The sequence below is a fragment of the Triplophysa dalaica genome, chromosome 14 (assembly GCF_015846415.1).
Source record: "Triplophysa dalaica isolate WHDGS20190420 chromosome 14, ASM1584641v1, whole genome shotgun sequence".
NCBI classification, from domain to species: domain Eukaryota; kingdom Metazoa; phylum Chordata; class Actinopteri; order Cypriniformes; family Nemacheilidae; genus Triplophysa; species Triplophysa dalaica.
In genome coordinates, this window is record NC_079555.1 from 16,178,062 (window position 1) to 16,202,607 (window position 24,546).

The 24,546-nt window shown below is 37.1% G+C and overlaps 2 protein-coding genes across 2 annotated transcripts; both read right to left on the minus strand.

Annotated features, from left to right (window-relative positions):
• Nucleotides 1-851: 851 nt before the first annotated feature.
• Nucleotides 852-10,410, minus strand: napab (N-ethylmaleimide-sensitive factor attachment protein, alpha b). The gene is made up of 11 exons (XM_056766770.1): nucleotides 10,214-10,410; nucleotides 8,896-8,975; nucleotides 8,677-8,793; nucleotides 8,444-8,490; nucleotides 5,987-6,064; nucleotides 5,842-5,897; nucleotides 5,413-5,497; nucleotides 5,075-5,179; nucleotides 4,921-4,989; nucleotides 4,144-4,194; nucleotides 852-1,718 (listed from the first exon to the last, which is right to left on the minus strand). Exons 1-11 carry the CDS (start codon nucleotides 10,309-10,311, stop codon nucleotides 1,617-1,619), a joined length of 888 nt encoding a protein of 295 aa, XP_056622748.1. The 5' UTR covers nucleotides 10,312-10,410; the 3' UTR covers nucleotides 852-1,616.
• A 3,038-nt stretch (nucleotides 10,411-13,448) lies between these two features.
• On the minus strand, nucleotides 13,449-24,252 carry ehd2b (EH-domain containing 2b). The gene is made up of 7 exons (XM_056766561.1): nucleotides 23,926-24,252; nucleotides 22,229-22,688; nucleotides 20,074-20,250; nucleotides 17,433-17,530; nucleotides 15,053-15,465; nucleotides 14,807-14,971; nucleotides 13,449-14,727 (listed from the first exon to the last, which is right to left on the minus strand). Exons 2-7 carry the CDS (start codon nucleotides 22,447-22,449, stop codon nucleotides 14,170-14,172), a joined length of 1,632 nt encoding a protein of 543 aa, XP_056622539.1. The 5' UTR covers nucleotides 22,450-22,688; nucleotides 23,926-24,252; the 3' UTR covers nucleotides 13,449-14,169.
• Nucleotides 24,253-24,546: the final 294 nt, after the last annotated feature.

Consider the following 24,546-nt stretch of genomic DNA (forward strand, 5'->3'; position numbering starts at 1 on the left):
TTGTCCCTCAGAAACATACCCCTTGTCCCCCCTTGGGCTTATTAGCAGGTGGTCACCCTAATTTCGAAGAATTTAGAAAAACAAACAATTCTAGGTCACAGTAGACTATTATTCTTACTACTAGTCAATGGTCTCCCAGAACAGTTTACACAGATTTAAACAGGTTTGGGACAACTTGGGGGGAGGTAATTCATTATCATTATTCATTATCCCTTAAAGTTGTGCATAGTTAAAGAATGCTTAGAAATATTTCCAAAAAAGTTAAATCATATATTAATTTGTAATATATGACATCTCTCCTAAATGCAATCATCAGGCTTATGATGATATAGCTTTGAGCGTTATGAGTCTTCTTATAGTTCAAGTGCATTGACTGAAAGGTTATCAGCAAAGTCAGCTAAAAGTATGAACACATTTGGGAAAACAAACTCTGTTATGCTTGATTTGCTAAAAACAGCCATGCTTATCTTTTAAATTTGTATTCTCCTGTTACTGATCACTGATCATTGTTCATCGCTCATTCCTCATTCATTGTTTTCATTTTTGACAAACGAGAAATACTGGAAATTGTTCACTGAGATGTCCAGCTCAATCATCAATTTTGGACAAAAATGGACAAGATTTGTTGGATTTAATGAACTTTTCTCAATGTGAAAAATGTTTAAAAAGATATGTCAAGTAAGATTCAGAATAAAAGTAGGAATTTAAAAATAGTGAATGTTTAGCGGACAACATAACTTTTAAACGGAAGAAAAAACAAAAAAACTGTTTAGTCATTTATGAGATTAATTATCTCAGCAGTGGATCCGGTCAGAATTGGACAAAATTTGGAGTGGCAAAAAAACAGCACATTTATCAGTAAACTAAGAATTTTATTTGAAAACCATCAGCATAATTTTGTTTGGTAAATGTGTGGTTCGTCGGGCTGCCAGAGATGAGAACTAACAAGAGTTTTTATTTAAAGGATTCATTAAAAGTGATTTTACCCTTAACACTTATGTCTTTTTTTTTGGTGGTTGAGGAAAATACAGAAAAACACATTGAAACAATATATCAGGCCTGTATAGGTTAAATCATCATTTCACTCTCTTTTCACATTACACTATTTCAAAATAAAAAATCTACAAGCATTACAAAGCATTTTTTCAGAAGTGAGTCAATGCAAGAAACATGAAGCAAAAATACAAAGAGATACAAAGCGTGGCATTTCTGATAAGACTAAAAATATACGCGCCACTGCAGGGAATCCTATTTCGAACAAGGCTTTTTTGTGCACGGTAAGGCAGGCTTTCTCTATGTCAGTCGAGCACAAGGCAATGTCTTCCCTTCTAAAGCTTGGTGTGCACGGTACCCCATATTATTGCAATATCTGTAAATCCCGTTTAAACAACCAGCCTTCATGTAGTGTGTTTTGAGGTCTGGTGATACAACGGCGTCCATGACTGAGCAGCACAGATAAAGCGAGGGTATTAAGGCACTGACAGCTGGTGCTGAAAGGTTCAGGAGGTAAAATAGAGATTGTGAAGGTCTGCCATTGTACTGAAGTCACGGTGTTAAATGCACAACTGAGAGGGAGCGGAAACTAAAGACATGGCAGAGTTTAGGGAAAGAGGGTCCTAGCGAAGGTCACTTTCATCTTCCTGTATGGTTTTCTTGATGCGGAGCAGCATTGTAGTGAGCCACTGATCCAGTCGTGAGATGGTGTCATACTCCTTCACCTGTAACATGAGGAAAGTCTTTTAAACATGCAGTAAAAATTGTATTGGTGATATCAGCGTTGTGTGGTGATGACATATCACCACCACCTTGCGATAAAATCATAAACATTTAATGATAAGGGCCCGTATTCACAAAACATCTTAGTAGCTCCTAATTTGCTGATTTAGGAGAAACTCTTTAAAATAACGACTCCTACATTTTTGTGCTAAGAGTATTTCACAAAGTTATTAAGCGCTAAAACTAGCTCCTAAACCTGACGTTAAGGGTAGTGAAGAAGATTCCTAAGTCACTAAGACCAACTCACAACAATCCTAAAATGGCCGTAACACTGGGAATCTGCCATGAAACGTAAACATTTAAGAAAGATTTCATGACAATGAGAGTAACCATAAAGACTAATAATATCTGCTAACTGTTTATGAGACAAGCAAAATGTACAGTAAGCTGAACATATACATTATATGAACATATAGTTAAAAAAAGTTATTGTTACTTAATAAAAATCAAACAGTATGCTTGATATTAATTGCAATGCACAATAAAAACTTGAGTTTTGAAACAAACTGAGTTATCTGTTTTTGTAAATCAACTCTTCACTTGTTGAATTAGTAATTTAGTTTATATTTTATAATCTTGATTCGAATACGCTAGTGGTACTGCAGGGGTACTGCAGGGGGTACGTGAGAGAAACTGAAATTTAGGAATAAATAATGAAAATCAATAAGTCTTTAAAACGCATTTCAATTCATAAGAGTTATTTTTTGAGACCCGGAATCAGGAGCAGTGTCTGGGTGCGAAATAATGCAAGTTAGGAGAGGTTGCGTTAAATGTTAAAGAAATGTTGATTTTCCTGAACTGAAAAACACTGATTTACCTTTAACTCTTATGCCTAATACTTAAGAGATTTACATAGTTGCGTAGTTACATACAGAAATGTTAATAAGCAATAATCCTGCTTGGGGGCATCAGATATAATAACTGTCTGACTCTCATTTCACTGTATTTTAAATGCAAAATGCAGTCTGGTCAAGGGGTACTTGGCTTGAAAAAATCATAAAAAGGGGTATTTAAGCAAAAAAAGTTTGAGAACCACTGTAATACGCCAATAAAATGCGATGTTGCTCCAGTCGGAATGTATATAGTGCCGGAGGCAATCACAGCCGCTTATATAAGAGCACTATATGCACAACTACGAGAGCGATATTGCATTTATTCAACAGTTAGATGGCACACGTGTGTAGATAAATCAAAATCAACATAGGAGTGTCTTTAAAACCCTCCGTTTTTTTAAGGAGCTGGGGAACTACAAATGTTTTAAGCGATATTCCAATTTTGCGCATCAACTTAATTTTTTTTACTTTTGATGGAAACCCGGCTACTGATAAGTGCGTGTTCCAGTCGCCACCTAAGTGGCCATTATCCAGTATTGAGGTTTGTTATCCCATACACACGCAGTGTTGAGATTTAGATCTAATCAGTTTCGGTTCACCACGCGAACAATCTTTGCCTTTGAGAAAGATAAGCCTGTTAGTATGTGTTCGCATAATAATGATTCTTGGAGGTTAAAGTTTTTTCAGTAAAAATGAGCTGCAACCAGTTATTGAGCAAGTACATGAAAGAATGGTGTTTAAAACTGGATTTTATAAAAATTGTAGTATTATTTATGGTGCCGTTTAGTACTTTTACTTTTAAACTGCACGCAGCGTTGACATCTGGGGATTTATCAGTTTTGATAAACAAGAAAGTACGAATTCTCCCAGAATAGAATGCAGCACGGCCACACGGCAGCATGGAGAGTAGGAGAAGGAGCATGTGCAGACGTCACTTTCACTTGTAAGCAGGAAAGAGAGAGAGAGAGAGAGAGAGAGAGAGAGAGCAGACGTTTGCGAAGTTCAGATATTTGTTTGTTCACTGCATTTCGGTAATGAATGTTATATAAACTGTGGATATAACGCTGGATTTGGAGATCGTTTGAAACGGATATATTGAGCAGTCCCAGCGCTAAAAGATGCCGGACATGAACCGCATGCGGTGAGTGAAAATGATGTCTGTGTTTTGTTGACAATGTGTGCGCACGTGCTTTGGATCACCACTCCCAGACTTGTTAAGTTACATTCAATTATTTTATTTCCGAATTCCTGAGCCCATTTTGAATGACAGTAAATGGAGTCGAAGTACCTCTATCAGCCAATCTCTGTGGACATAGTCAATAAGCTTGCCAACATCATACATAGCAAGGTCAACACCGCCTTTATTCTTATCTTAAGATTTCTTTTTTGTTCCTTGTGAATAGGTTTTAAGTGGAAACTAAAAATGTTACTGCTGTTTAGGAGAGCTCTTAGTGTTAAGATAAAATGTTTTGTGAATACTATATCAGATATATATTTGAATAGAGTAGGAAGGATAAACAAAGGCATTTCTTACGGCGTCTGTAAATGCGTCTACATTCTGTTCCTCAAAGGCATCTAAAAGTTTCTGAAAAAAAAAAGAAAAGTACATTAAGCATGTGATGTTCCATTGTGTTATTTTTAGGGCTAGAACTGTTTTCAGACAGGATAAATGCAGGTTTTCACAAGACTTCTGCTTTTACCTTTATGTAAATTGATTTAAAGGTCCAGTGTATAAAAATTAGCTGCATTGAGTGGACAGGTTGCGAACTGCAACCTACGGCTCCCTCCACACCTCCCTTTCGAAGCACTACAGGGGCTGACAAAGACTAAGATGTCTCATTTTCGCTTATTAGCCGAATGAGATAATGAATTTAGGAAATGTGCTACGTAGGGCAGTTTGTCCATTTAGGGCTTCTGTAGAAACAACCAGGTCAATTCCAAGGGGACCCACGGTGTAGATAGAAATAGCTCATTCTTAGATAATAAAACATAACGCTCCATTGTGTAAGGTCATTATACACCTCTTAAGACATAGTTATGCATATTATATTGCATTTCTGTCAATAGATCCTCTAAAAATACACACTGGACCTTTAATTCAATTGAATTAATTACAGTTTTTTAGATGTACGCATTTGGCAGATACTTTAATTCAAAATGAAATAAAAGTATCTTTCTTTAACAAGTGAAGAACAGGAACTCGTTTTTTATTTTACTTTAAATTCACACCTTTTACTGTATGTGCTCTGTTTGTTTATGTTTTTGTTTCCGTGTATATATCCAGAAGATATAATCAGACAGTTAACCTCACCTTCACCAGTTTGCAATCACGTGAATCTGAAAAGGCTGGAAACATTTCCTCATACTTCTGCAATGCGAGCTACAAGAGGAAGATGAAAAAAGGGAAATGAATGAGAGCTCCAGAATGCACAGCTGTTTTGTTTGAAAGTGGGCTTGTTTTATACCTTAGCATTAAGCATATCCACACAGAAGTGGCAGAGAGCAGCTTTGAAGAAATAATCCTTTGCACTGTACTTCAGCAGATTGCTGTCCATTGCATGGGTTGCAACCTGAAAAAAGGACACAAGTGCAAAAATATGAATAATATAACTAATCTAAATCTAAACAATCAAACATATTTATAGTTTAAATTCTAAAAACAGTCAATGCAGGAAACATCAAGAAAATATGCCGAGATAAGCGTGGCATTTCTGATAAAAAAATGAAAATGCACGCGCTACTGCCGGGATCCTATTAGAAACAAAGGCTTTTTTCCTGGTGTACTGAAACTCTCAGTTTTTACCTGTTCATATATCTCGATAGCCTTGGGGTACTGCTCCAGCTGAGCGGCGTATGTTGCAACTTTGAGCAGACACTTGTTTGCTGAACTTTAGTTTTGGAGACAGGAAAACAGATTAGCATTTCATAAATATGGTGTCACCATCAACTTCGAGTTTGACTTGCTTAAGATTACAACAAAATTCCTCAAAACGATCTCGAGATAATTATTCAGGCGAGTCACGTTGAATAGGGCCTACAGGATCCTTTACCTTAATAAATGCATTGTAAATATAAGAGGAGGTGGGCAAAGGTTGGCCGTCAGCAATATAATATCTACTTGTCAGATTGCTAATAAACATTTATAAGTAACCCATTTTCTAAATCCCCTTGTGATCTCATCACGTGACATGTCTTGGGCAACATGAGGAAAATCTGTCATAAACCCACATACCTTGTAGACTCCTCGCCTTTATAATAATCTGCTGCCTGTTCATAATGAGCTATTGCCTGAGAAAATGATCAAGTAATTAGCCTTTGAATTAATTTGATGGATTATAAATCCTGGTTTAAATCAGATTGTAATGTGATGGACTAACCTTGTCAATGTCAACAAGCTCTGTTTCATAAATCTCAGCGATGGTGACGTGATGCTTGGCTGCTATTGTGAATCGACCCTGCAAGAGGAGACAATCAAATAAATAAACAACTACGTGTGTTTGCATTGTCATCTCTTGTGTTGTGTGTTTATATGTCCTTGACCGTTACTGCTATCACTAGGTTCACCCAAATATAACCTTCCAGAAAACAATGTAATGACATTTTATACACATGTGAAATTGATAACATTTATTGTACTTTTCCTATCCTGTAGTGTTTTAATGACTTAAATATAACCGTCTGTCATTGATCTAGACATCATCTTATCTTTCAATGAACACAAATCATTTTATTGAACACTAATAAACAACTGGATGTTACTTATTTCACAGAACATTTACTATATTTTACTACCGTACATCTTGTTCTCCATCCTCGAGACACAGAGGAAGAGAAAATGTGCATGAATGTGCATTTCTGTATGAATGTATATTTCCAATATATTTTTTCATATGTTGGTGTAACACAGAAGGGTTTTATTCTGAAATAACAACTGCAAGCGTGCAAACTCATCAGGGTGAAAAAGGAGACAATGATGTGAACCGCGAGTCCGTGACCCCGTCCATTATCAAACACTTAACGAAGACGAATCACAATAATGACCCATTCTAGATTCAAAATGGCGAATTTCGCTAAAAGATGAGAAGTTTGCATCCATGAACTGATGGACTTAACATTATTTTACTCATCACATGAACTATTTACCAAATAACTAAATACAGGAACCTACTTGGAAATGGAATTCTTATTATCTTGCAGGTCATTACAGTATAAAACACTAGGGCTGTCAAACAATTAATCATAATTAGTCGCATCCAGAATAAAAGTTTGTCTTTACATAATATTTGTAATATATTTAATATTTATAAACTAGGGCTGTCAACATGACGCGTTAACACATTCAATTAATATTTTTGAATTAATGCGAAAAAATATTTAATGCCATTAACGCAACATACGTTTTCCTGTCGTCATTGTCAAGCATAACATTATATAATCACGCTCTTATTCATATAAAGGCCTTTAAATTATTACGCCATGAAATGTTTTGACACGTCCAGTATAGATTGACAGCATTTGGCTGTTTAACACGGCTCAACGCAACACGACAGCGGCCCCGTCTGGTGAACACATGGGCTAAATAAAGGCTGCTTCAGAATCTGGCAGACAGCACACCAGTATTAACTTCCCTTTCGTGCATGAATGAACAAAAACACACAATGTAATGCCAGAAAGCACGGTCTTCAACTGGTTAAATAAAGTATTAAATTAATGCAAAGAGTAGTGAAAATAGGAAGCGCATTTGACCTGCTTAAAGCTTCAGATAAAGGGGCCACGCTCTTAAATGTGCTGCTGTGATTCCTGTCACTAATGTAAATCAAAGAACAAAAGAAAAGAAAAAGACAATGTGATTTTGTAGCTTTACTGAGGCTTCTTCTGTATTTCATGTATTTAGCAGTAAAGACTCTTAAGTGTTAGGTAACTTTATGTGTTAGATAGGTAGGAAGTGCAGACTTTTTATAATGGGTTTGATTAGTAGAAAAAATATATATATTTAATATAGACATCACTTGCAAAGCCAACAATATTAGAATGTTGTCTTTCAGTCATAAAATGATGCTGTTAAAGAAATGTGTTGTTTCTATATTAATTTGGAGATAAAATGTGAAAATATTGGAATGTAAAATAATATTTAAAAACATAAAATTGAAAAATTATAAATATATGAAATTGTATTATTGGTAAATATATATATATATATATATATATATATATGTGAAATACTATTATGTATTTATTTATTTGTATGTTTATGTCTTTATAAATACAAAATAAATGTACACAGACATATATTATGTAAACACCAATTTTTATTCTGGATGCGATTAATCGTGATTAATCATTTGACAGCCCTATAAAATGCCCAACAATTTTACTTCATATACTAATTTCATCTGCAAACCACAGCATTTTTTGTTCATAACGTTACTAAGGATTAATTTTCCTGCTTTAAATTGGCCTACTGTTGTGGTTTTACACACAAATTAAGTGTTGAAGAAAGCCAAATATTAATCTGTTTAAAATAAAAAAGGTGTTCTATTAGATAATGACAAAAGGTCATTGCGTGTTCAGTATCTCTTAAATCAAGTCTGATTTTCCATTTCAACAATGAGAAAGCAAAGTGTGCAGTAATGCTTTGTATTATAGCGCTCTCTGGTGGTTTAATAGGTCTTTAGAATAGCTGCTTAGGGTATGAGCATGACCATTATAGCCAAGCTTTTGTTTTCGTTAAGAACAATTTTTGGGCCTAACAGTATTTTGCATCACTAAAATCAGCTGTATTTCAACTATCAAACATGCTTACAAGCCTAAACAGCTGTAAGAAACACACTTACCATGTCTGTATATATCTCAATGGCTCTGTTCAGGCAGTTTATGGCCTCTGTGGAGAGAAGGAGAGGCAGCTGATATAGGGAGCATGAACTTTCACAGTTTTCAGTGAATTGTTTGAAATCTCTGCATAGTATCTAGATAATTATTAAATGCAGGTAGAGAAGAACTGTTGAGCTAAAGAAAATATGTCAAAAATGTTAGATGTGGATAGATAATTTATCACAAGGATAAATACCTTGAGGATCAGATTTTTTAAAGGCATTTCCGGCATCTATGTAGTTTGTGGCTCCATCGTGTTTACTCTGCATCTGCAGGTGCAGGAGAGCCGCCTGAGAGAAAGCATTACCTGCAGCTAACAAACACACACAAATTTGAAAGAGACATATGATGTCATGTTTTTAAAATGTGGTAACATCCTGTTTATTTTGATGTCGAATATATGTCATGTCTGTACCACTCCAGTTCTTGGCCATCTTGAACATGTTGGCTGCTCTAGCATACATGTCACAGGCATCCTCCATCTTTGAAGAGCCCCTGGTGAAATATGCACAGACTTTCAGAATAACATTCATCATTACATCAAAACTCCAGACTATTCTAAAGAATATAACGTTAGATAAATACTAAACAGTTTTTTATTCTTTTTTCAATGGTGCCTTCCCATTTTGTCATGTCAAGGTTATTTTTATAGTGCTTTCTATCATTTTCATTGCATCAATGCAAATGATATTTAATCATTTGCAATCAAGCAGCTGCTTAAAACACAGAATAAATAAAGATATCATATACCCCTAGTAAGTAATATACAATATAGAAAGGTAAAGAAAATCACATACGTTGTTTTCTGACGATTTGTTATTTTGATATATTCTTTTAAAATAATCCGAATTAATAGTTGTTATTAATAAAAGTTAATTATAGAAATTATTATATCATTTCTGTATTTCTGAAACCTTGTATCTCAAAATGTGTTGTTCTTTTTAAATGATTAAATACTGTGTTGTTAAAGTTGACTAGCACTTTTTAACACTTTTTATTGGTTAGACATTTGCAAAAGCCAGTGACAATCGCAAATCAGAAGGACGGCAGCGATATATTAGATACAGTTCAATAGATAATATTATGAATGCGTTTAACCTTCTGTTATACCCTAAAAGAATCCTTAATAAAAACTGTTCAATAAAACTGGTTTCAAGGGGAAGCAAGATGATTTATTTTACTATTTTATTATTTATTTTACTTATTATTTCCAATACTATTAGTGGCATCAATAATGTATCACATCACATTGGACTTTAAATACATGTCAACAAGTTGAAACTTGATTTCAGATCTCATTACAGTAAGACATTGTTTAAACCTCATCTTTCAGTGTAAAGTGTATTATCTCTCAGTGTCTAAACAGGGCTTGTTAAAGTGCATAAACATATAAAGTATATGAGTGATGTTGTAACTTCTGCTTATGACTCAAGTGGATGTCAGCTGACTCCCAGCAAACCCCTGAGTTATATCAAAGTTATCTCGTATTGTCTGACCAAACAATCTTTTAACAAAAGCATGACGTATCGTTTACACTAAACTGACATGTTTTCAGCTAACATTATAGTACAGTGAAATTGGGTAAACGATCTACATTTAAACAATGTAAAGAAAATGTTTCATACTGTTGACGTGTTTAAAACTCATGGTTGACAGCTAACTGGATAGCATGCTAGCATGTCTGTTTCTCCCGGCTGGCCTTTCAAAAGTCTAAGAAAAGTTACCAAACATACCCAAACAGAGAGCCAAGGAACGACTGCGAGGATTTTACTTTCTTTTCGGCCTCTGCCATGAGAGCCATGGCCTCTTTTGCTTTGCCGGAGTTATCCATCAAGTTTGTTTACTGTTCAACTTTTGCAGCAGACACGGGAATCCAGCAACCTCAACACATCTCTAGAGAAAACTCCAACAGGGCCGTCTGAGCCTCCATTTCAAAATAAAAGTTACCTGAAGTAACGAAAAACGACTGGATTTTAATTTCAGAAAAGTACGGCAGTCGTTAAAATACGAACAAAATGAAATGATACTATATAGCAGGGTTCCTCAACTCTTACCCTGGAGGTCCGGAGCACTGCAGAGTTTAGCTCCAGCCCTGATCAAACACACCTGAGCAAGCTAATCAAGGTGTTCAGGATCAGTAGAAAATCAAAGGTAGGCAAGTTTGATCAGGGTTGGAGCTAAACTCTGCAGTGCTCCGGACCTCCAGGGTAAGAGTTGAGGAACCCTGCTATATAGTAATAAAACAAAAATTATTTAATAGTAGTATAAAAGTATTACTTATGTTCAGTAGGAAAACGCATTACTTTCGTACCAAATAATTATTTATACTGAACGAAATACTTGAAATTACAAAGAAATACAAACTTCTTAAAACAAAACAAGGGAAATTCTATCGCAATTTCCATTCAACAATTTATTAATATTAATATTTTTAGACGGTTTCATCGGACGCACGCGTTGGCCAAACGTTAATTCCAGTCTGTGTTTGGTTAAAATATAACAATTTATTTTAAATTTTATTTTTTACATATATTAGTATACAGAACCTTTGTGGAAGTCTACCGGAAGTTAGGTTTGGTCCACATAACGTATGCTTATCTTGTTGCCGCTGAAACCGTATATATATATTTTCCACAGGATAAATTTGTTATTCTTCAGGCTTCCGGTCAACACATAAAATGTGAGTGTAAAGCACCACTGTGAATGTCCAGCAGAGGGCACTCTCTGTCATGTTAAATCAGACGCCTGCGCCATCAAACGGTTTGTGGGGCATCTTCGTGAGGAATTCCCCCTGTAGACATGGTGACGTGCGTGGAGACCCCTGTCTTTGAGGGAATCCCTGCGCGGAGGCGGTGTCCACTACATATACAAATATTGTTTTCCTGTCTCTCTGGTTGCTATGCAGTCAGGAGTATGCCACGTGTCCGGGTACTTTTACGTAAGTCAGTTTTTCCTTTTTTAAAAATAAAAATGTCTCGTGGTTCTCATACAGAGACTATGAACACATTTAGCCAACAGTCACATTGTAAGAGCCACATGGAAAAGCGTATGACATTGTTTTCCAGGCAAGTAATGCAGACACAAATTTACAATATTCTTTTCAATAAAAGTGACAGTATATATTTCATTGAGACAAGTGGTATATACTGAGAATATCAGTCAGTCAGTCAGTATTTTGACATGTATGGAAAGGAAGTATTAACAAATTCATACTTTTATTGTTTAAAAGACCTAAAAAAGGCAACACATTTCTTCTTAACCACCCAGTTTGTTTAAAAAATATGTCTGGAGGTTCAGTATGAACTGGAAAAATTATCATGATTTGTATTTGCTTGCTCAATAGAACAACATTTACGAAGCAGACCTCAAATGCCTTCACAGTGTCTGTCACCGACTCACCCCTCCCTCCATCCATGCTTTTACACACACAAACTTTCATGATTGAGGTCTGAAACCAGCCCTGAAGGCAATTCCAAATAGGGGGATGTCTTTCCTAAAGATACAGCGTCGAAGGCCTGAACCCGGGCTTCAGAAAACGGACCCGACGAAAAGAGATATTAATAACTCCGTCGGGCCCCTCCCAACACATTCTTCTCAAGTGAGTCGCACTGAAAACCAGCTCGCGGTGGAGCGATGGGTGGGTTGCCTCTGTTTCTCATTTATGTTTCTTTCCATGGACAAATTGAGGAAAGAAACAGGGAGAGCCCTTCCTTTCTTTTTCCAAGTCACACACACACACAAACAATGTTGCTTTCACATGTGAGATTGCGTAAGGAAAGGGGGAAAATGTGCTTGGACAATAAGCAATATTTGAGGAAAGTTAACAGGTCACCTGGAATGACGCAGAGCTGGAAAGTAAATGAGAAAACTGAGGAATGGGTGGTTGTGCTGGAGGATGGAAAATGGTGGTATGGGGTTTTGGCACAGAGGCGTGTGACTCACTGTTTATCTGGCCTGTAACTGAGCAACTGTAGAGCATATGTGTGCAGAACACTACAGCCTTTATGCCTGTTTGTGTGCTTCCCTTTCCACGTGAAAAAGACTCTTTAAAGTCTGCTTGCTCTTTTTAAACAAAGAGTCAGTGAAAGAAGGGTTGTCCTTTAGAAAATGTACCTCTGAATGAAAAGGTTGATTCAAATAATTATGCAATTTATTGTTAAACATAAAGTAGAAATGACAGAATATGTAACAGAGTTGCAGAATTAGCTTAAACTTTGACTCGGTAACAGCAAAGTCCCTTAAGGGAAGTCATGCCACTTGGCGGGCATGTTAGCAATGTCTCCAGGCATCTTTTTCAGTCATGCAAGGCAAAAGTCGTATCTGCTTAAATGGGCAAATACTAACATCTTTAAAAGCACAAGCTAAAATCACATTTAAACCATATATTTCTGACCAACAATTAAACCTGACAGTAGAAAACTTGAAACTTTTGTTAAAGATCTGTCATGAATTACTCACCCTGCAGTTATTCCAAACCTGTATACATTTCTTTGTTTTGCTAAACACTAGGAGGATATTTGGAAGAATGTCAGTAATCAAATTGACCAGTATTGACTCCCATAGTATGTATTTTGCCTGCAAAATACTCTTCCAAACATCTAACTTTTGTTCAGCAGAACAAAGAAATGTATACAGGTTTGGAACAACCTGAGGGTGAGTAATTTGTGTGTCAAATGTAGTGAAGTAGAAGTTATGATATATTCTGTACAATGAAGTAAACATTATTCAAAGTAAAAACTTAGATAAAATTCAGAAATTTGACAACTTATGCGAAATTAAACATTTTAAGTACTTCCCACCTCTGGTAACAGCAGGTGCATCGTGTTATCTATTGTCTTTGGTAGGATGCTGGAAACTTACCTTTATTTTAAAATACTTTTACTTCAAACTTTAAAAGATGAATGTCATATCAGGATTTTCAGTCAAATTCTACATGTATCATTTGTAGTCTACTCAAAACAAAAGGAACAAGTGAAAAGGTCTTTATTGAGTTCAATATATTGTTATAATTGAAGCACTCAGTGAAACAGATTACAGTAGTCAGAAATAATTTTCCACATTTTGTTTTCTTTATATGACACGATTTCATTTATATAATCTTATGACAGTCATTCATATTCATTCCAAAAAAAAACATCACAGAGTATATTTGCTTTTCCATTTTCAAAGCCAGAACTAGAGCAACATGCTAGGAAACTCATTTACAAATCACAAAGTCGTAGATCAGCAGATTTTCTGAGCCGAGTGCTTGTTTTGACTTCACATTCTGATATTTAGTTGACTACAACATGAAAGCTGGAAAGAAAGTGCCTGAAGCAATGAATAAAGGTTTCTACACTCAATGAGGCAAATGAAAGAGCAGTATCTACAGAAGTTCATAAAAGGTTGACGTGTGAAGTCACATGTGTAGCATTTCTGGATCAGATGTCACATGGACCTCTGATTCTATGGCCGACAGTTGCTACATTCCTTTTAAATGACCGAGACCACTCATCGCTTTATCTCAATGTTCTTTGGCTTCCAGCTGTGAATCTTTGGCATTTTTCATAAGAGCAAGAATACAACATAAGACATTAATTATGTGTTACAAAATGGCATCAAAATACAGTGAAGAGAGATGCGCCGCATGGTGCTGGAAATGGTGCGAGAAAGTGCGGACAGAGGAATCAGTGAAAGCCCTATACATTGTCTAAGCATCCGAGCCCTTCTGCCGACGTTTGGATGGGGGTATTAGACGGGCAGGCAGCTCGGGAGGAAGCCCGTGACCATCCAGTTTCACTTCGATCAGATGGCTGGCCAAAGCAAACTCTTCATCATCCAGCATGCCATCATGATCCACATCTGAGAGCTTCCAGATGCGGCCCAGAACAGAGTTGGGGAGCCGTGTGCTCACCATCCAATCTTTGGCTTTGGTGCCGCTAAGTTTCCCCTCGTTGGGCGCCAGGTTGTAAAAGATCTCGTCATATTTTGGCTTGTCCTTCGTCACAATCCATTCCTCATCTTCCTCACCCGTCTCACCGTTTTTGTCGGCTTTCTCCGCGAAGGGGTCCCCTTCCATGAATGGTCCAGCACGGGTTCCCATGAAGGCCCCGCCTTGTACACCGATTTGGACCCCAGCCTCTATTTCTTCCTGCCTAAGAAGGGGCATCAGTTTGGCAATGTCATTGGACAGAAGCTCATCCAACATAGCCATCAGGTTGGGCTTCAGAGATTTGAACTTGGTGAAGTCATGTCCCATAAGTTGCTCCTACACAAAAAGGGACAATGAGTGATCATACGATACCATTTGTTGGGGAAATAAAAGGAAACTGGTAGATGCAACAAACCTGCATCTTGGCACAATCTGGGAAGTCTCCTGGAGAGATATGATGCTGTAGCTGGATCTTGGAGAAGATGACAGGAAGCTGGTAGATGAGGTTTTTCTTTTTATTGTCCTTCCTGAAGACAGATGGCATCTCCTGCTTCAAGTAACTAATGATGTGGGCATGTACCTATGAGTAAAGCACACATTAAGGACGTCTTACTTTCTGACATCACCATTAGTCATTCATTCATTCATTATGAATACTTACCCGCACAATTCGAGCTCTCTTAACCAGGTCATTAAGTTTGCGCAGGGCTGCGTTGCGGGGCAGATTTTGAATGTCTGTGAAAAGATCTTCCTCCTCCAGCTCAAACAGTTTGCGGTTATCGGTCACCATCAGCGGCTCAGACCAGAATGACCCAATGTACACTCTCAGAACCTCAGGAGTGCCAAACACTTTGCCAAGAGACCACATTAATGCGCCATACACTCGCATGAGCTGCTGAGTTTCAACCATGTCGGCTTTGTTCAACACGACGCGGAGTTTGTCTTCGTTGCCTTTTAGAGCCCCGATGGCCTCAGAGAATTCGTCGGAGATCTCCAGTTTGTGGGCATCAAACAGGAGGATGATTCGGTCCACACGCTCAGCAAACCAGCGGAGAACGGCTGGGAAGTCATAACCTGAAATAAAGAATGAAAATGGTAGATGCAAATCATATTTTAGCGAACCTACTTAACCTACAAACCATTTCAGCGACAACACAATGTTGATATTGGAATAATTTGTTATGTAGTGAAGTGAAGTGACCTATTTGTCAGATATGGTGACCCATATCCGAAATGTGACCTCTGCATTTAACCCATCCAGAGAGTAGTGAACACACGCACAGCAAGTCGTGAACAAACGTACACCCCGAGCAGTGCACAGGTATAACAGCAGCGCCCAGGGAGCAAGTAGGGGCAATGTGAACCAATCAGAATGTAAGTTAAGTGGGAATTTGGAAGTAGGATATTAAAATATTCTATTTAGCTCATTATATAACATTTTTGCTTTTTAAAAAATGCTTGTATAAAATAAAAGAGATTTAAATCGCAGATCTCATGCACTTTTTATTACTGGAACACTTTTCTACACTGAAAAATATATATATATATTATACAAAATACGGTCAAAACCTCTCGAATTACAAACAAAAATACTTTTTGTCATTTTACAGGAAAACTGTTATTTTAAAGAATATTTTTGGCACCCTCTGTTTTTTTTACTGGACTTGATTTAAACAGGCAATACTGCAATTTTTGATCCTTTATACTTATACTAATTAATTCTTATTTAGAGTCGTAACTTGGATTGTGTCCTCTCTCCATTGCTAGAAAGTCGTACACCTCCCAAATAGGTGTCATGCCTTTACATTCTTACTTTGTCACACGTTAGTGTTACATTCAGTGAGTCAGTGCATCACATACTGTATACGTTTTCAACTGCAGTAAGGCAGAAGACATGTAAAGAGAAACATAGGACCAGAAAGCTCCATGACTAATAAAATACAATCTAAAAAGTGTTTTTTCAATCCAGCACTTGGTCAAGAAGGATTAAATCCAACCATTGGTTTATAAGTAAAATTGAGGGATTGTTTCACCCCAAGAGGCTGTTTTTGTAACCCATTGTTGGGTCAAATATTAACCCTTTTTCTGGGTTTATTTAACCCAAGGGGTTGGGTCGTCCCCTTTTGACCCACATTGGATTGAAAACAACCCTGGATTTTTTGGAATTTTACATATTGTTATTTATTCTGAAACAGGTCTCAGACCAGTAAGACACTTACATAGTAGAATAAATTGGTGTCCATAAAGTTTCTATGGTTGATACTTAATAGCCTTATACATTTCATCTATTATCTTTAGTTAATTCAGACGGTAACTCTGAATTATATTTGGTTTAGTAAAAAATGTGTTGTATATATTAATATGTTCATACACAAATGCTTCAGAGTAAAAAAAACAAATAATTGAAATAGAATAATTATAGCTTTTCAGAATTAGCTCCCAGCTCAACTGTTTTTCCAAAAAGAGACATCTTAAGGATTTGAATAATATCTTATTTGTTACTTCTTTATTTTGTGTTTCAATAATACCCCTTTGTTCTGACTAACTATGCATTCAGACTACTTGCGACATGATTCCACTCAATAAAGGCTGGCTACTTCCGGCAACACGAGTGACAGTGACCGTTGGCGACAGGAAGTGGGCTTGTCTACTGACGCGATACAGATGAGAATTGCTCAACTTTATGGAAATGAGCGACATTCGGATGCGACTACCAATAGGAGTAAAGCAGCAGAACTCACGTCATCCCTCTTTCATCAGTTACAGCAGAGTTTGCTTATAAATGTTACTATAGCAAACAAAGCTAGGAACGCCTCGTAGCAAGAGACTAGTGACACACAGCAACACAATAGCTTGTGATCTGAACACACAGTCACAGTAACAGTGTAGTGATGTTGCAGTGGTCGCAGTGCTGCAGATGTTGCAGTGGTTATTCCAGTCAAACGCCCACAGACATTAAAAGAAAACATTAGAGACAATAATGAACTACAAAGAATTCAGTTCACAGTTTACTGTAAAGCTGTTTCTCCAGTTGGCATTACCTCGGCTTACTCTCTGTTTGGCTCCAGAAAGGATACCTGGAGTGTCGATGATGCTGATGCTCTCCAGAACCTGATTGGGCAGCTGAGCACATTGGAATCTGACAGAAACAGAAGGCAAGTATATATTTGTATCGCACAAAATGACAGATCAAAACTCAATACGTGGGAATGTCAGGGTTACAATAAGTAAAGGGTCATTATAAATACAACATTGCACATTTTGTTTGTGATTTCCAGTTTTTTTAGGCTGCCGTTCAAGATTTTATGTGTCACATACACTGTTGTAAACAAGTACAACGTGCTGTGAAAAGTTAATCTGGTATACTCCAAAGACTGTGCATATAGAGAAGAATATAGAAAATATACAAAAGAAAATAACAATAACAATGAATTTACATATTATGACAGAAAAGTAATAGGAAATGTAATGTAAACTTTATTCTGGTTCTTGCCCCCCCCTGCTCCCAGAATGTTTTAGATGTCTCACTGTAAAGAACAACTGATTCCACTTGTCAGACCCACTCCGAATGTTGCTTAGTATGTTAATTAATCTTCGTAGTTAACACACTAACAAGCTGAAGATTTGAATCAGGTGTTCTATATAGAGAGACTAAAACTTTCTGGCAGGGGGGGCCTGAGGACCAGGGTTGGGAACCACTGCTTTAGATAACAAAATGTTACACCTAGTGGCATTTATAAGGAAAAGATATAAAAAAAAAACGTTTTACAGAAACATACTTGATTTGTAGAAAATGAAAAAGTAGACTATAAACTTGCAAATATTCAGTTGAATTAATAGATTTTGCATTGTACTTCAAGTGATTTTTTGCCTCCATTATAAGTTGTTACCTACAGTGTTTCTTCTATACAAAGTAGTTGCTGTGTGATACCATAAAAGGTCACAACACAATTATCAAACATTCAAGCAGCCTTTAGTTAAAACAACTGAACCCATGGGAATAGCTGAAAGAATTTATAACAGCTGTTTCATGTGATCTAACAAGCAGACTCATAGCGTCACTCCTCCCTGGTCGCTCCATTGTGTAAAAGCAGGGCTTGAAACTCTCAGAGAGCTTCCTGAAGGAAAATGAGCAGCGCTGCCAAAATCAAACAATACCTGCGGCTAATGATCCGCACCATACAACAACACAGTCTCTTCCTGAGCTAAATGAGTTTACGAGTGCACTGTTTCCCTCAGCAGGAAGCAGGAGAAAAGATGTTCTCAAAACATGTTTGCAAAAATACACCCGTAGAGACCTGAAGACAACTGAATCTTCGGAAAAAACGACATTCCAAACAGCACCTCCTCGATGCTGATGGACACCTTCGACCTAATAATGTCGAAAGTTTCCTGGCGGTTTTGCTTTAGCTGGTCAAATGAACTGAACTTCAACTTCAGCATACTTTCCTCCCACTGTAGCTTCTGTTTTACAGTATTTTTGAGCCCAATTTCATGCTTTGTGACATTTCCTTCCCTACTTCACTGACCTTGCAAAGGAGCACAAGGGAATTTTAAATATCTCTTACCTGAAATATTAAAGGTGTCATGAATTAAGACATCAATTTTAACCCAAGCTTTCATTTTCAAGCGAACATCCTTTGTAAGTGTCATAACTGAAAACGCCCTTGTTACTGAAATTACAACTTTTATTGACACCAGATCAAGCAAAAATTCGTCCAAATATGACTTTTGTTGAACGCTGCCCTGTGAATTCGTATTAACTGAAGACGTGTGATCAATAGATGATAGATATATGTCACTGTGTAACCTTTTTAGGATATTCGAGATAAAAGACTGATAAAAGCAGTGTTGCATTGGGGCTGTCAAACGATTAATCGCTACCAGAATAAAAGTTTGTGTTTACACGATACATGTCTGTGTACTGTGCATATTAATGTATTATTTAGAAAAACATATGCATACATGTTTATATATTTAGAAAATATTTACATGTATTTATTTATATTTACCAATAATTGAAATTATATGTAAACATTTATTCATTTTTATATTTTTCTTAAATATATACATGTTTGTGAATGTGTTTATAAGTAGAAAAATATATATGCACAGTACGCAGAAATTTAAACACAAACTTTTATTCTGGATGCGATTAATCATTTGATCGTAGTTTATCTCATACAACTGGTAAACAAAAAAATTGCCTTTATAGTTTTCCTGGTTTCTGCCAAAAAGTATGTAGGAACTCGAATATTATAGAGTTGTGCAAGAAAGAAAGCATCTAACAACAACCCAAATCACCTCAGCAACACATGAAAACCAACAGAACACTGTAGCAACTCCTTCTCAACACAGCCACCATAGAATTGTGTCAAGCTCTGTAAGACTCTAGTTTATGAGACGCTGTTTGGAAGCTTTTGTGCACTTTGACCTCCATATACAGCTCCTCTTCAGAAGCCGCGGCCCTCAACGACCTCTCTTGTGATATCTCTCCCTTCCACAAGTTTTCCATAAAGAAGGAAAGTCCCTCCTCCCTTTGAAATCTGGCACAGACTCTTGAAATTCCATAGAGCAAAAACTAGCACACTGTTTCTCTGTTATCAGCATAAGCAGATGAATCGCTCCACACATTCTCCCACACTCCTCTCATTTCAACTCTGTATTTGCCAATCAATTCACCTGTTTAGGAAGGTGTTTCCAAAGGGGTTGAGCTGGCGAAAGGGTTTGTTGGAATCCACAATGAGGGCATTTCCAGGAATGAGCCCCTCTACATCTCCATGCATGATTGCGGTGAAGCAGTCGGTGGTGGGCTCCGGCCCTATGCGACTCCCCGGGACATCCTGTTCCAGCAAATATCTGTGTGTTGACGGATCAAAGACAGAGTTCTCATGTCCAGCTCTTAATAACATTAAATAATGTTTATTTTTCTATCATTCTGTCTTCACAACTAGAATAAACAAAAATAATTCCATAAATGAACTAAAATCTGTTTTCAATCGAATTCAACAACACTGAATCCAATGTTAAAGCTGCAATCAGTAACTATTTTTTACATAACCCCAAATCTGTAACCTTAAACATGTTTTGTTAAAAACAAACAAACAAAACAGTTACTAAACAAGTAAATACAGTATCAGTTTACAAAACTGTCTTCTTTGCAACAGTAAGCTTTAATAATGATGAGGTTTGACTCCAACAGAGGTAAAAAAGTTTGTTAAGTAACCTGCAATTTTATGTTTTAACAAAGATGGAGAGACTAAAGATGACTTAAAATGTGCAGCATTGATTGATGTATTAACATGATTACCGCTGGAATACTTGTCACATAAGGAAATCTGTTTCCGGGTCCGACCCTCCACTTATTTCAAGTTAGGACACTGTTTAAAGAGCTGTTTATATCACACATTTATGCAAAACTTTTATAAACTCACGCTATACACTTAAGTCTCACAGAATAGGCATCAATATTTCAATAAGATGTATAAATGAACGGCTGGCTGAACATCTGGGATTTTGTAATGGAGATACATTATTGTTTGTCGTTTCGACCCAAAAATGGTCTACACCTTCGATATATGCTGGTGTGTGACCTCAGGCTTTTCAGCCTGAAATCTGTTTTGAATCCTATTTGAAATATATTACGGATCCCACTAACTTATATCCCACTACATCACTCACTGTATGCTGACCCTCACGTATGCCTCAAAAGTGAAGTATACTTGGCCCTTAAAGGATACTCAACCTAAAATTCTGACATCATTTACTCATACACAAGTTGTTCCAAACCTGCATAAATGTCTTTGTTCTGTTGAACACAAAGAAAGATATTCGGAAAATTGTTAGCAAACTGACAGTTCTTGGTTATCAATGACTACCATTGTAGGAAAATTATGTGTATTTTGTTGTTCAGCTGAACACAAAATTTGATCGTTTGAAGAATTTAGTAAAGGAAACCGTTCTGGTGCACCTTTGACTAACATTTTAACATTTCCCACTATGGTAGTGACTGATGTCCCAGAAATATCAATTCCTAACATTCTTCCAGATATCTTTCTTTGTGTTCAACAGAACAAAGACATTTATACAGATGTTGAACAACCTGAGGGGGAGTATTCATGACGGAATTTCATTTTTGGAGTAAAAGTTAGGAAGACACCACACACAGTGCCTCCTCAATTTCTCTGTTATGATGTCAGCAACCAATAAAAATAAGATTAAAAACAGCCATGGATTTACTACACTCTAAAAAATGCTAGGTTATTTTTTTAACCCAACAGCTGGGTGGAGCCTGTTGGGTCATTTTGTTGGGTTATTTTCTCAGTGTTGGGTCGTTTTTTTGTGTATAAGTGTTTTATATGCCGTTTTATTTTTCATTGAGCATTAAAATATTGCATGTTGCATTTCGATCCTTATTCAAACTTTAACTTTTGATTCTTACTGATGCCTTAAGTAATTCTCTGTGATTTTATTATTATTATTTTCAAACATTTTGGGTTTGTTATAAACCAACAATGTAATTTTTAAGCAATAGTTGATTTAAATAAAACAACCAAGCATGTTGGGTCAAAGATTCATAACACCAACTCTCAAATTCCTAAATCATGAGTGGACTAATAACACTTTCCAGTGCCGTAACCTCAGGAGACATAGACACTCCCCCTCCCCTACATTCATAGCAGTGCTTGACCAACATGGGTTTGTCAATTCTTGAAATGTTGCGTTCGTTCCATCCCTGTTCTAAACATGATGTTACATCATTTAAACTTTAATCTCAGTCAAAACCCTTGTGGTGTGGTGGTGACTCAGACTTTAGATTTTGTTTGTAGAGTCTTACTTGATGAAGGTGGTCTTTCCTGTGGAGTACTGGCCGACCACTAGCACCATGGGTTTGTTGTCAAAGTCGGCGTCTTCCAGACTCGGCGAGTGGAAGTCCTGGAAGCAGTAGTACTGCTCCAGGGGCAGAAGTTTCTTTCGATAGAGCGACTTGAGGCCCTCGGTCACCGTCTTGATCACCTCGGGGGCCTTCTTGACGTTCTTACGGCCCCAGCGTGACATTGTGCGACTTGGACGACTAATTCAGAATTTCCTGGGCAGATAATTTATAGCGGTGCTTTGCAGTGTTTACGTCTCCTATGGGACGTCTGTGAAGACTGTTCTCAGTCGTGCTGTGTTTATATAATGTACCCGAATGTTTCTGCCGCCAGGGATTGAAGTCGTGTATAAACCAAACGGTAGTTTACAGTCACTTTAATGAAACTTTGCTGGCGTGCTTTTTTAAGTAAACGATGATTCACCTGGAAGAAACAAAATGGAAGAACATTTTTATGAAACTTGCCATCTTGGTCATCGAGTATTGCTTACATTCAAGATTTTCAAATGATGAATTTTAAGAGACTCTAAAGCCCACAGGGAAAGTGCAGTACGTTGTCCATGCATGTCTGGAAAAAATTTGGTGCTCCTTTTGGAAAAACTTACACGCCCAACTCTAGGTCCACAAACACGCATTCATAACTTATTTCCGTACATAGAAGAACAGTTTTCCAGCAGCGGCTTTTAATGGAAAGTTAAGCGAGGGAAGGATTATAGTTTACAAAAGACTGAATACTCCAATGATTTGAAGACAAAAAGCATATTGAACTGCTTTTGTCAGATTCAGACATGATTTTATTGTATCTCCTCCCAAATGTTTTGGCTTGAAGCAGATTCAAGACACTCCCTATTAATGCAACATGTTAATTTTATATCAAAATGTAGGAATAGTTTATACATAAATAAAATTCATTATTTATTCCCCCTTGTGTCTTTCAAAACCTATATGTGATGCTTTCTTCCTTGGAACACACAAGAACATATGGTCAGAAATGTGGATATACAATGGAAGTAAATAAAGGTCAATGTTGTTTGGCTACCAACATTCTTCAAAATATCTTTTGTGTTCTGCAGAAGAAAGTAAGTCTGGATTGAAATGACATGAGTAAATGATGAAAGAATGTATATTTTGGGGTGAACTGTCACTTTAATGCAGGAACTTAAGAGAAACAGTTCATTATTTCAAAGTTTAACAGATGAAAAGACACTAATCCTTTCCACATAATTTGCACGCAGCTGCCTAACAAAACGGATCATATCTGGGATTTGACTTTCTGCAATAGCACTGACATGTTGCGCAGGAGATGGAAATTGCCCTGTGGCATCATTCATTAGAACTTCAACACAGACTGTGAAAATTTTTGGAAAAGCAACCCTTGAGCTCCAATTCATTTCCAGAGCGTATGAAACACTCCCGTGTTGGCAATGAGAGAAAAGAGATATTTCACTCATCCACCCAACACAATGTAACAAACTCATTTCATTCCTTTTTTGGAATGAAGCTATTGGTTTGGATAACTTCCACGTTACATTCAGAGATGCACGTTATGAAAGCGTTGTGTAAACATTACCACTTGGAAAAACAGAAGATGAGCTACCTTTTTCCCCAAAAGTGATTTTAAAAGTGCAACACACAACTGAGTATTTTGATCTTTCACTTACCCAGTGAAATCTTTGCATCCAAACTTCAGCTCTTAACACTAGTATCTCCGTTCACAGTCTTCTCCAGTCGAGATGATGTTCATAAACGAGGATGTACCTTAACGGGACCGTTCTTTGTCCAATGGCACCAGTTAAAATAATTCCAGTGCCGGATCTTCTCCAGATCTTTAATGTATTTCAGATGAGAACTCTGGCTACAAAATCTAATCTAAGTACTGCCTTCTGCAGCTCTACTTCTGACACAAGTAGGGGAAAGCCCTGGACGGCTGGTTGGTTTTAGTCGAGTGATGACAATAGCTTTAAACCGGGGTGGGGATTGATATTGGAGTGGGTTGTGTGGTGGGGGGACATTGCCAGTGCATGACCACATTAAGGTGGAGTTGAACGATTCGTGGGGGCGTGATTCATTTACATAAAGCACCGCCTGCAAACACGAGGGTGTGGCGCAGGCATCTTTCAGCAGACAGTGTGCCGCAGGGCAACATGTTCTAGGCTTTAATATAGCTTGTGTTGATTTGCAAGATCTGTTTGCACATCAGATTTTCACGTGACTCCTGATGCTGGCATGAAAGAACATCTCTCACAGACTTTATAAACAGACCAGCATCCTCGAGTTCACTA